This window comes from Chelonia mydas, chromosome 5, assembly GCF_015237465.2.
Source record: "Chelonia mydas isolate rCheMyd1 chromosome 5, rCheMyd1.pri.v2, whole genome shotgun sequence".
In the NCBI taxonomy this organism is placed as follows: Eukaryota; Metazoa; Chordata; order Testudines; family Cheloniidae; genus Chelonia; species Chelonia mydas.
In genome coordinates, this window is record NC_051245.2 from 111,623,839 (window position 1) to 111,637,437 (window position 13,599).

Sequence of the window (13,599 nt, forward strand, 5' to 3'; positions counted from 1 at the left end):
CAGCCATGAGATGTGGATGGCATGCAGTCCTTCTGCACCGTCTGCTGCCAGCCAAAGATGTAAAAGACAGATGGAGTGGATCAAAACAAGAAATAGACCAGATTTGTTTTGTATTCATTTGCAAACTCCCCACACCCCCGTCTAAGGGACTCATTCCTCTAGGTCACACTGCAGTCACTCACAGAGAAGGTGCAGCGAGGTAAATCTAGCCATGTATCAATCAGAGGTCAGACTAACCTCCTTGTTCCAATAAGAACAGCAACTTAGGTGCACCATTTCTTATTGGAACCCTCCGTGAAGTCCTGCCTGAAATAGTCCTTGATGTAAAGCCACCCCCTTTGTTGATTTTAACTCCCTGTAAGCTGTGTCATCAGTTGCCCCTCCCTGCTTCAGAGCAATGGCAAACAATCGTGCATCTGAGTTGAGAGTGCTGTCCAGAGCAGTCACAATGGAGCACTCTGGGATAGCTCCCGGAGGCCAATACCGTCGAATTGTGTCCACAGTACCCCAAATTCGACCCAGCAAGGCCGATTTAAGCGCTAATCCACTTGTCAGGGGTGGAGTAAGGAAATCGATTTTAAGAGCCCTTTAAGTCGAAATAAAGGGCTTCATCGTGTGGACGGGTGCAGGTTTACATCGATTTAACGCTGCTAAATTCGACCTAAAGTCCTAGTGTAGACCAGGGCTCAGAGAAATGAGGTCTGAATCTTAAACCGTTTTTGGAAGCCTTCAAACAAAAAAAGACAGACATATTTCAGACACCAAATGGAAAGAATTAATGACATTGCAGGCACACTAGTTAATCAGATTCTCCATTCTTTTGCATGTCCCAGTTTTTAAAACCAGAAAGCCATCAGGTCTTCAGAATAAGAATACTGCTGTCAGCTCTTCCTCAGGTTTCAGGCAGTTAGGTTCCTTATTGTCCAAGTGAAAGGATATCCTCTCCGTGCCTTTCCACTAAAGGAACTGACATAAGTACTTAATTGAACAGTTAGGTCTAGCAAACACTCAGGCCCATGAGAATTTCCTGCTTGGATGACCAGGTAAGCTGCTCAGAGGCCCAGGATTATGTGCAGCAAGGAGGACATGTCACAGACATAAGAAATTCTACATTTGAAGAAAAAAGTCTGCAAAGGGAAAAGATGCAAGCATAGCCCAGGAACAGCTGCCATACAAGTTACCATCATTCCTAGCAACAGAAGGCACAGGAAAGCAGATGCTGTAAGATATTGAGACACCTCAATAGATATTGAGAGATCACCTCAGAGATTGGAGAGAGTTATTGAAAGAACAGTTAGTCTAGGAAATATTTCCCATGACAACATTATTCCCTAGGTTATCCTGAAGTGGGTTTTTAGGAGGTACCTGTACTTTTTGTTATTCTAGAATAGAGCTTTTACCACACGATGATCATTTGACCATCCTGAGTGTCCATAAGATATTGAGTTTTCTGGACTGTGATACCTTTTTCTTTAGTGGGCATTTTCTCTGGATACAGTCCAAGGATGTTTGGCCTTACATTTTCTTTTTGGAGAAGGAATCTCCAACCAGGGAAAAAATAGGTTTCCTTATTTATGCTCAGTCACCTAGCCTAAGAGCTGTTAGAGAGTTGCTGTCCCTGCTGTGAGGCAAGGTAGATTAAAAGATTTTAAAACCAGAGGGACCATCATGATCAGTTAGTCTAACCTCCCTCACAACACTGGGCATACGAATTACTGGGTGAAATTCTACATCAGTGCCAGCATTCTAACTCTGGGTGAACTAGAGAATATGCATTCAAAAAGGATCTCAATTTAAAGACATCAGTGATTAAGAATCCACCACATCCCTTGGTAATTTGTTCAGATGGTTAATTACCTTCACTTGAAATCTTGCATCTTATTTCCAGTCTGAATTGGTCTAGCAGCAGCTTCCAGCCACTGCATCTGGTTGTGCATTTTGCTGCTAGATAAAGGGCCCTCTAAGTCGTCTCCCCACGCAGGTACTCCTGTGCCATGATCAAGTCACCTCTTACCCATACTCTTTGAGAGGGAGTTTAATCTTGGGAGCAGTCCCTTTACCACTTCTAGGGACTGAGGAACCAGAGGCATCCATTTCCTCCTTAGAGTTTAATAGACAATAGTGGTGAAGTAGACTTCTGGGAAGAGCAGCAAATCCTGGCAATAAACTCAAGCTCACACTCCAGCACTCTCTCTTAGATGGTCTGATACAAGGGGTTTGAGGAGGGAGCGGCATTGGTACTACAACCCTCTTGTTTCCAGCCTGGGCTATGCCACAATTTGGGCAATTTACTCAAGAATTCTGATGGCAGCAGTCTTGATTGCCATGTAAACAAACTGTGTAGGAAAACTGGAGATACTGCTGGGGGGAGCCAGATCCATGGGGCCCTTCAGGAAGCACTCAGTATAGAACATTCTCCAGCCAAATAAGGAAGGTCATCAAGTTTCTTAAGTAAAGAGAGAAATTAAGTTTAGAAAATTAGGAGACAGACCAAAGCACTTAGCTGGGATCATGCACCACAGAAGTAAAGCAGGAACATTTAGAACAGGCAAGTACTGTAGAATGGCCAGCATTTTGCACAGAATCCTATGCAAGGAGTTTGAAAAATTACAAAAAAGAACATGAGTACTTGTTTCAGAGTAGCAGCCGTGTTAGTCTGTATCCATAAAAAGAAAAGGAGTACTTGTGGCACCTTAGAGACTAAAATTTGAGCATAAGCTTCCATGGGCTACAGCCCACTTCATCAGATGCATGCAGTGGAAAATACAGTAGGACGATTTTATATACACAGAGAACATGAAACAATGGGTGTTACCAAACACACTATAACGACAGTGATCAGGTAAGGTGAGCTATTACCAGCAGGAGAGAAAAAAAAACATTTTGTAGTGATAATCAAGATGGGCCATTTCCAGCAGTTGACAAGAAGCGCGAGGAACGGGGCTGGAGGGGGGGGTGGAGAATAATTTTACTTTGTGTAATGACACATCCGCTCCAAATCTTTATTCAAGCCTAAGTTAATTGACCATGTCCCTGCTACTGTTGCCTTCAGAGCAGCACCAAGACATTAAAAGTGTTTAGCAAGTTTCCTTGGTGCTCTGAAAGCTGCAGAGAAAAAGAAAACGTCAAGATGCTTGCCCACTTCACACTGCTGTTGTTGCCGCCACTCGCTTACTGGATATGGAAATTTTTTTTTTCTTTTTTACACAGTAGACCCTCAGAGTTACGAATACCATGGAAATGGAGGTTGTTAGTAACTCAAACATTTGTAACTCTGAACAAAACATTATGGCTGTTCTTTCAAAAGTTTACAACTGAACATTGACTTAATACAGCTCTGAAACTTTACTGTGCAGAAGAAATAATGCTGCTTTTAATCATCTTAATTTAAATGAAAGAACAGACAGTTTTCTTACCTTGTCAAAACTTTTTTTTAAACTTTCCCTTTATTGTCTTTTTGGTAGTTTAAGTTTAGCACAATACTGTACTCTGCTTTTTTTTGGTCTCTGGAACTGCAATCAGGCAACAGCAAATCAGGTGTGTGGTTGACTGGTCAGTTCATAACTCTGAGGTCTTGCCTATCTATCTCATTCAATACATTACTTCAGAGTCATGCACAAGGCAAAACAGCATGTTCAATGCCAAATACATTTAACTTTCCTCAGGAACATTTTTACAACCTATGAAAAGCATGCAATAAAAACCCTTATTGGGTTGATAAGCGATACCCAAACTCAATATTTAACTAACACCCAAAAACTTGGGCAGCCAGGAGTCCATTAAAGGTCAATCAACTTCACTCTTTCAAGGGCTTTACATTTCAAGCAGCGCATCCATATTTTACTATGATAAAAAAGTTGAAGCACCATCTCTTACACAGAAAACACAAATAATGGAGTTTAAACTCATCTAGCCAAGTCCTCTTATCCTAGCTTTTTGGCTTTGCAGAAACCCATATCCAACTTAAAGATTTGTTTTTAGGGGGTAGGAGAAAGGAAGAGGGGTTGGTGTTATCGACACTATAGTAGTGAGGTTTTTGCTTTAAGTTGGTATAAGACTGCTGTGCCACATCCAGCATGTACAGAGATTTTTTTAAATTAATGGTCCTAGTCCACTTCACCATGACGGACTGGTTACTCATTCTATCATCTTGGTCTCCTAGCCAGAAAGGACTAACAGTTCTGCTGAGGTGGAGAGAGCTTCTTAGACAAGGAGAAACGTACCCCTCAGTAATCCCCATAGGCTGTTAAGCAGCTGCACTGACTGCCTCCAAAGGGAATTCTACCTGGGAGGATATAGACTGAGAAACAAAGGCTGTTAAATTGTGTATATCGCATATACAAGGACCTTTATAGTACGAGCTGTGGAACTTCCTAAGAAGAGTTGTTGCAAATTTTTAAAATTCAGTCTGACAAGCTGTTTTATTTTGCTCCAAGTGATTAGACATTGTGGAATAATCACATTGCTTTAGAAAAAAGCAACAGTTTACAGAAAATGACAAGATATGCATTCAAAGCCAAGCCTTCCCTTCAAAATACTATAATACAATATGAAAAATGCCCAATTTAAGATGGTTAAATAAAAATGTCACTCTTGAAGACCTTGTGTGTTAAGTGTCAGCTTAGAGCAAATTTTACCTGGGGATGGAAAAAAGAGGAGGGGTTTAAAATGGAAATGCTGTCAAAGCTTTAACTATAGCATAGCAAAAAGACTCTATAATTACCATTTATATAACTCCTGCAGAAATTTAAAGGAAAAACACCTTTACCTTTGTTCCAAGATAAATTGTTCTACTGCTTCAGATCTGCAGAAGCACTTCACTTTATCTTGAGACTACAGTCCTGAGGTATTTAATTACCCTGTCAAGACCACTAAATGGTCTGACACCAGGCCCTTTCCCTCAATCTCTGCTGATTGATAGCATCAATAAAATGTACTTGCTTTAATTAAAGCTCCAAATAGGATCCCCTTTTGCCACTTGCTAGATCAATGTTCTTTAATACTGGAAGAGCAAAATACAGAAGTGAGGAGTGTGTCTCTTCCTCACCTTCACAGTTCATTTGCCTCCAGTGTCCTAAAGGAGTTTTTACACAATAAATACATATCTCCCAGTTCTCTTGAGATGGTGGTTAATGGAAAAGATCACTATTAAAAGCTTATCTACCAAAGATTCCTTCCTGTTAATATACTTCCACAAAGATGAACAGGTCAGACCCGCGAAGAGCAATGCAACTGGAAAATACCCCTCATTGCTACATACATTCAGCACTAGAAGAAGTCTGCCAAAGAGAAGTTAGTGGGTCTGTATACTAGTCACATTCTTCATTGTATTATATAAAATGCATATCAACTGTGTTTAAAACATTGTCATAAGCAGGGGACGTTCTTGGGCAAGCAATAAATTACGGTACAACAGTTACTTTAAGATCATTACTGTTGCAAAACAGGATAATGGTTCACAACTAACCAAGTATTGCTACTGAATGAAATGAGGTGCACACCATTATGTTACATAGTAAACTATTTCAAACGGTGTGCATACCTGTAGTATGTTCCTCATCTCAAGTCTCCCTTTACTATAGCACATGTTGTTATTCCTTGGCACTCAGATGAGAAAGTATTCTACAATGGTTGGCCCATTTTACAGTTTCAATGTTGCATTACATTATCTTTCATTGGACAGTTAGTAAGGGATAATACCAAAGGAAATCTTCACAACACAAGCGTGGCCAAAAAATTTGGAAAGTTAACTTTCTTCCAACTTCTGCATGAATGACACTCCATTTTAAGCCTGAGGGTTTTTTTTTTTTTTAAATATATGCAAGAGCTATGGAAGAGTGGGAAGAAAACCTACAGATTTAATACTTTTGATTAAATATTTCTTAAATCTATATTCCCCTGACAGGTGATAATTACTCTTGTAAACACTTTAATAGTCAATCAAAAAATGTTTCTTTTAAGAATCATGTGAGAAGAAATGTTTAACCAGCCTTTGCCCAGGTAGAAATCAATTGCTAACTTGCAAAGGTCTGGAAGGGCAGAGGTCTGGAAGCTGTATTTGCTAACAAATGCTGTACATAAAGAAGCGCTTCAAGTGGTTCTACTTGCTACTCATCTAGGATTAAGAAAATACATGTCTCAATGACAATGGTGATCTCAGAAAATCCCATGACTAGTCTTGCATTTAAGTGAACTCTGACATTCAATCCATCTCACCCCAAATGGTTAACCTTTTGATGGTATCTTGCATTTTAGCCCCAATTCAACCTGAATTGGCCTGATGGAAAAAACCAAACTACTGGTCCCAGTAGTATTTCTGTGGGACAGAGTTCCCCCCTGCAAGGGCATCATCCAGGGGTCAATTTTGCGCATCCCCACATCCAAGGGGTTCACCACTTCCAAGCCATGACCAGGTTCAATCAGATTAGCAGTTACATGGGCAGAAGTGCTCTCTCCCCTTTCCAATCCATGACACCTTAAAGTACAGCAAGTTTCATTTTTGGCATCAGGGTGGAAAGCTGCCTGCTCTAGGCCGGAAACACAGCTCTGACACAATTCACTAGGGTGAAAGAATTACGTTGTCTGCCCCTGCTTCACAGACAGGGCCTCTCCTCAGACTTTTTCAACCTAGATATAGTTTACCTCAGGGGTTTTGCAACTTGGTATGCTCTTCTCGGTAAACATGAAGATGAACTGTTCTTCAGCTTCTACCTTGGATCTAACAAACCCTCAGTAGAAGAAGCCACTGGAGATGCCTGTTCTTATTCCAATGTTACTTGATATTTTTTCTTAAATGGAAATTCTGTTCCTGCAGACCAAATCAATCCAAGACATAACTGGCTTTCCCAATCTTTATTTCGCACCTGGACAAGTCCATCAGTTTTTGTTCCATTAATATATTCTACTGGCATCTTTTCAAAATTCATCAGCTTACATCCCTGGAAGGAGTAATCCTTCCCAACCAAAGAGTGAATACATAAGCAAGTGGGACCAGGTGAAGGGGTGAGAAAGAGAGGAGGGACTATACTGATCAGCTCAATCATAAAAGTTAAAGATTGTCAGATAGCTCATTTTCTATTCCAATGCAATAACTCACTCAGCACTGAAAGGGTTCCAACAGCAGTGTCTTCCAAAAAAGAAAAATGACTCAAGATCACAAAAGATCACTAGCAGAGTGGGTCTCTGATCCTGGATTGGGGCCTCTAAATGTTACTAGAGTACAAACGTGGATTTTTCCTATTGCCAAAGGTCAAATGAATAATTAAAACAATCAGGGCAGCATAACACAAGTTTATAAGCTGCTGTGATTACCAGACTGGGTCTGAAAACATTAGATGAATGAAAAAAAAACGATGCAAAATATTTTGCAAGTATTTTAATAAAATCATTCCTACAATTTTTTTTAAATGTTGGCCACTTAATTGCATTTGTAAAAGTGGCAACCTGATTTTGCACATGTTACAGTATGAGCACATTTTCAAGCATATCTTCTGTTTCAAGAAAACAGTGGTGGTAGACTCTCCTAAAGATTACAGTATTAACGGCGGCTAGTGCTAGAGGTGGGAATGGAAACCACAAGTTACAGATACCCAATCCCGTACTCAATCCATAGAGCCATGTGGTAGGTACACTCATCTCTGAAATGGACTACTTTCACTTTGTGGTGAAAGTTGACAAGTTTTTATCATTTCACCAAACCTGCTTTTCAGTTTTACCTACTGCAAGGTAGACAATTTCAGGCCAAAAAAAAGCAAACAAAAAAAATTAAAAAAAGGCTTTTGCAAGTATTAAATATTCAGCAAAAAAGCTGCCATTTCCCATCTGTTCTGCAAATTCAAACAGGCCCGTCGTGTCACAATACTGTGCCCAGCTCTAATCGCAGCCTTATTTATGGGAGTCAAACAATGAGGGATAGCCCCATCCTTTCCCTTTGAAGGTGGTGTGTAAAAACAAAGAGCTATTTTCTAGCTGATGTGGGAAACCAGCGATAGCTCTAAGGACCCATTTGTCTGGGCTTGCTAATTTTAGCCAGCTCAAAAGAGTTCGTAGTAAGAGTACCAGATACTTACAGGGATGGAATGAAGTCTTGATCTGTCACAAATAACTCTGGTATAACTTTACAGGACTGCTATGGTCCTAGCTGGCCACTGCTTAGAGAGAACTGGTTTAAGATGACAAACCTCACCCACATGTGAATTCTGTATCAACACAAGCCTTTAAGATTAAGTCCATATCCGTATATACAGTAGATATGGAGCCTGGGCTTGCCTGAGTCACTAGTTCAGGACTGATCTAGTGACTCAGAAATCAAGACATAAGCAGCGTATCTTAGGTTGTCTATTCTCAGCTGTGAACCTCATACAACATCAGGTCCCTGACAAAAATATTATGGGATACCTACCACCATGAAGAAGCTCTGCCATTTTCAAAGAGAGAGTTAAGCAAGTGTCCAATGCAGGCAAGTCTTGATCAATCCCCAAACATTAAATATCCTTAGTTTTAGGAGCGATATGGAAAAAAATCAGTTTCCATGACGACTCATACAGGAAACCCTGTAGCAAGTCACTAAAACCTCTCTCTGAACTCCAAAGAGCAGGTCAGGGAAGAAAAGATGCTTCCCCTCTAAGACCAAACATAGGTCTATCACAGAACTTTGCTGTCTCCGAGGACAGCTCAAACCTTGCAAATCAGCATCTCAGCCAACCTGGGATGCAGGACTTTCAACAGATCCTTATGAAGGGAAACGTACAAAACTCCTTTCTTGGGACCAAATGCTGCCCCTCCTCCCCGTTATGTGAACCTCCCACTGAAGTCAAGAACAACAGAATTCAGCCTTTAATGTAGAAGACATGAGCAGCACTCAGTTTGCACAACTAAGGAGAAAATGAAAAATTCATACGAGTGCAACAGAAGGTCTCTATATTTTGGCCTACCTGAGTTGGAATGTGTTTATAGAAACGCCTAGACATGCTCCTTACAAATTTCAAAGAAGATCAAGCTTAATGATAAAGCCTAAATGTTTTTGTTTCTCAGCTTCAGTATCCAGTTGTTGGCTACTTTTACAGTTTTTAACTCAATGCTACCATTTGTTTAACTAACAGATAGGCTGTATTGTGTGCATGAGGGTGGGGAATGAGACACCAGTGTTCCATTTACTGTGTTTTTGCTCTTTCCATCCTGGTAACATCTCCTTTTCCATTGCTCTTCACTTGTTTGCCCAATGACTATATGCAAGGTGAACGAGGATTCCATATACATTAGGGCTGTCAAGCGATTACAAAAATTAATGGCAATTTTAATCACACTGTTAAATAATAGAATACCATTTATTTAAAGATTTTTTGGATATTTCCTATATTTTCAAATATAGGCTGGGGCTTCATGACATTAATGTGTTAAAATTAACGCGTTAATTTTGTTTTCAGTCACAGGTGTTAACTGTGATTGACAGCCCTAATATACATACATACTGAAGTAACTTACTGTCAACAACCTTGGGGGATCATTTTGATTTTGGATGTCTGGCTTGAGTCACCCCATGTGTCACCTTTCTGACTGGCAACCCAGCGAGGCAGTAATAAGAAAACAGCATTTTATGCAGAACTGTTTTACTGGGACAAGAGGTGTGCCACAAACACAAAAAATGCACATTTAAAGAGTCCACAAAATTGTCAGACCACAAAAAAGTTCCTTTACTTCAGGGACACAATCCAGATTATCAAATAAAAAGGAAAATATCTTTAAACAATTAGCGAATTCCTTGGGATTCCTTCCTTCCTACCCTTCCTACCCCTACCTGTCTCTTTTTGATCAGTTCAAGAAAAATCCTTTCAAGAGTCAAAACCTCTGCCAAAGGCACAAAGCTGTGTCTTTCATGCTAAGCATTCCTCAGATACAAATACATGTGTGTAACAGGATATAGAACAGCAGCATTCAATAACATTTGTGGATCACTATTCATTTTAATAAATATTGCAGGTTAGAGAAAACATGCCCTGCCTTTTTCACAGGAACAATAGCTTTGCCTCAAACCCCTTTTTAAATGTCCCAGATTCACTTTTACGTTTAAGCCCTTTCACAAGCAAACTGCATGTCCAAAGGAGCAAGTCTGACCTCAGTCAAAAGGGCAGAACAGACTACATTTGGTAGCTGAGCTCTGAAGTCATTAACTAAAGCACCATTGTCTCTAACCTGAATGATAGTGAGCAGGATGACAGTTGCCTTTAGACACTATACAAAGAATAGAAGATAGTCAGGCAGTACAAGGATGAACAATATTTTACTGACACAAAGTATCCTTGAGAGATGAAACACTTCCTGACAACTTATCCTGTTTAACCTGTATTCCTTGGCTTCTAAAGCCCAAACTACTCAGAAGACTCTAGGATGTTAGTATCCTTCTGACTGAAATAAATTTTAGAGAGACTGAGCAAGTTAGGAAGGAAGCTTAAAGGCCTAGAAAATATGACCTATGAGGAAAGACTGAAAAAAACCTAGGTTTGTTTAGTATGGAGAAGAGAAGAGAAAGGAGGACCTGATAACAGTCTTCAAGTACATAAAAGGCTATTATGAAGAGAAGGATGATAAATTGTTCTCCTTATCCACTGAGGAGAGGACAAGAAAAAATGGGGTCATATTGCATCAAGAGAAACTTAGAATTGGGAAGTTTTTCCTAATGTCTAACCTAAGGGTAGTTAAGCACTGGAACAAGTCACATAAGGAGTCTGTGTAATCTCAGTGATTGGAGGTTTTTAAGAACTAGTTAGAAAAAACACCTGTCAAGGATAAATGTAGGTAATACTTAGTCCTGCCTCAGTGCAGGGAACTGGACTAAACCTACTGAGGTCCTTCCAGGCCTACATTTGTAGGAGTCTATGAAAATAAAAAGAAAAGGAGTACTAGTGGCACCTTAGAGACTAATCAATTTATTTGAGCATAAGCTTTCGTGAGCTACAGCTCACCTCACAAAAGCTTATGTTCAAATAAACTGATTAATCTCTAAAGTGCCACTAGTACTCCTTTTCTTTTTGCGAATACAGACTAACACGGCTGCTACTCTGAAACCTATGAAAATAAAGTTTTCAAGAGGATCCCTTGAACTTTAAGAATAAAAGGACAGCTAGCTTCATTCTCCTCCGTTCTTGCCCCTAAGCTCTGAAGGCACACACGTGTCACCATAAACTGGTTTAGGGATAACACTCAGGGGAGGGGAAGATTGCTCCTCAAGATTACTTCTGTTCTTTACAAAACTGTAAAATTGTATTGTGGCTTGGGGCAAAAACTGAATCCAATCTGGGGCAAAAACTGAATCCAAAATACAAACAGAGGCTGGCTATGAGTTGTTGGACTCTTAGGGTATGTCTACATTGTAGTTAAAACCCGTGGCTGGCCCATGACAGCTGATTTGGGCTAATGGGGCCCAGGCTAAGGGGATGTTTAGCTGCAGTGTAAACATTGAGGCTCAGGCCAGAGTCAGGTGGCACAGGCCAGCTGCAGGTGTCTAACTGCAGTGCTAGGGTTTTTCATACTCCTCTGGCCTTATTCATTTCAGCACATTCTATTTTAAACAGGGTTTTCCCAGGGACACACCACTGAAAAAAGTCTTCATAAGCAATATACATAATGCACAGAGGAAAAAACATGGAGGTGGTATAATTTCTCCAAACAACAAAACCTTTCAGAAATACAGTATGGCATATATTCTAATGAGGGAAACCTCAAAAACATGCAATTATGAGGATCCATTTCTTGGGTAAAATGTAAACAGACATACATCTGATATGGAAACAATTTGGCACACAGTCTAAGTAACTTCTGTTCATATTAATGCCTGGTTACTAAAGGCAGTAGTTTATGAGCATAAACCCCACTAGTTGTGTTGCCCATATCAGAAACCTTTCCACCTGTAGCTTAGGCTAAGAACAATGTGGTGATTAGTGTTGCAAGACTTCAATCTACAATTTTCCTCACGCTATAATTAGCACTACATACTTTTATTGTTTTGGTTTGAAGTCTCAATCCGTTCAGCGTGTTGATAGCCTTTTCAGCATCCTTGGGGTCAATGTAGTTCACAAAGCCATAACCCAAGCTCTGTCCTGATTTAAGAGAGAAAAAGAGAAGAGACGAGAAAAGAAAAAAAAAGAAAACAGTTAGTTCTGCAGTACTACAATAAATGAACTAAGGTATTTAAGACCTACACCAATAGAAAGGGCTGCCTGACATACTGATTATTCAATAGCTTACTGCTCCTATCAGTTCTCTCAGAGAGCATTAATGTTTGTAACTGGCTCTCCTACCTTCCTATCGACTGTCTTAAGTTTAGTGCTGAAATCACAATACTCAGTTTAATTAAGAATTTGAAACATTCTTAGGAGTAATATGATCAGACTGAGAGGCAGGAGGAAATGTAGGAGCTGCTAGAAGGTTAAAAGACAAATTAATACTGTGAATTTTGACATATCACCAACTTTCTCCTACGCTCAATTATGGAACAGTGATGAAATTCTTTTATAGCATTTAAAAGCTTAAATGTTTCAAATGGATTAATTAGAAAATCCCAAATTCTGAACAAAAACCAATAACTTACAAAGTTATGAAAGCAACCTTTTTATAAGCTAACCTTCAGATATTTACTTAGTGTATGAGCTGTAGGTCTTTAAACTGGTATTGCGCCGCTTCAAGACTCATTTTAACCTATGTTCAAGCTACTCTACTGCATATAATTGAGCATCAGCTAAGGGTATCTTCATAAATGTGACAACTGGGGTTTTTTGGCATCTACAATGGACTATTACACATGGGAAAGATGGGCTTTTCCTGAATTTTCAAGAAGGTTTGAAACACTCAACAGCCCAGTTCTAACAATTGGATTGTATCTCATTATGTAGCTGTAAAGGAGGAATTACAGACCAACTTTTTGAAGCTTCAAATCCTACAGTATACCACCATGAAAGTTAGTTGCCAGGACTGTAGCCTTTTTAATGAGAATTTTATCTATATGCATGCAGATAAGTAACTATGAACAAGAAAACCTTAGCTAGCTTATGTTTAATAAAAATGTAACAAATAAGCATATTATTTTTAATCTTCAAAGTGCTTTACCAACACTAATTTTCAACAAAGCTGTAAGGTAGCTGTTTCATTTTAGAGCTAGGGAAATGAGGGTTAGACATCCAGGTAAAAATTTTGACCTTTGGATCCCTAAAATTAGGCACCTGGATTTACATGTAGACACATAGGTGATGGTGCTGTCAAAAGATGCTAGGTACCCAGAAGTCCCACTGACAGAGTATTAGCCAAAAATACGAAGATAGCATTCCTCTTTAAAATATTCTGAGATTTCACTTTATAGCAATATGAACACGCTTAGAGACCTATATCATATTAGCGTACATGTGTCTGTATACAGCATTGACCAAAGAGCAGCAAAAATCCTAATCATTTCAATGGGACAACTAAAGAATACCCACACAATTTTTAGTGACTTTTCTAAGAAAATTCTCATCCTTCATAGTACAGTTTAACAATGGTCCATCCAGTTAGCATCCTACCAACCTTTAGAAAGCCACTCTTTTTGACAGCCAGAGTATCTCTGAATAC

General features: G+C 39.5%; 1 protein-coding gene across 26 annotated transcripts in view; it reads right to left on the reverse strand.

Moving 5' to 3' along the window:
• The window catches only part of ELAVL2 (ELAV like RNA binding protein 2), a 143,328-nt gene that overhangs the window by 25,385 nt on the left and 104,344 nt on the right, over positions 1-13,599 (reverse strand). For all 26 annotated transcript variants that reach the window (XR_006291045.1, XM_043547138.1, XM_007065435.4 and 23 more), the window contains one exon: positions 11,992-12,095. Coding sequence is in view for 25 of the 26 variants with exons in the window: in XM_043547138.1 (XP_043403073.1) it covers positions 11,992-12,095 (104 nt within the window). In the remaining variant the exon portion in view is untranslated. The remainder of the gene's footprint in view (positions 1-11,991; positions 12,096-13,599) is intronic.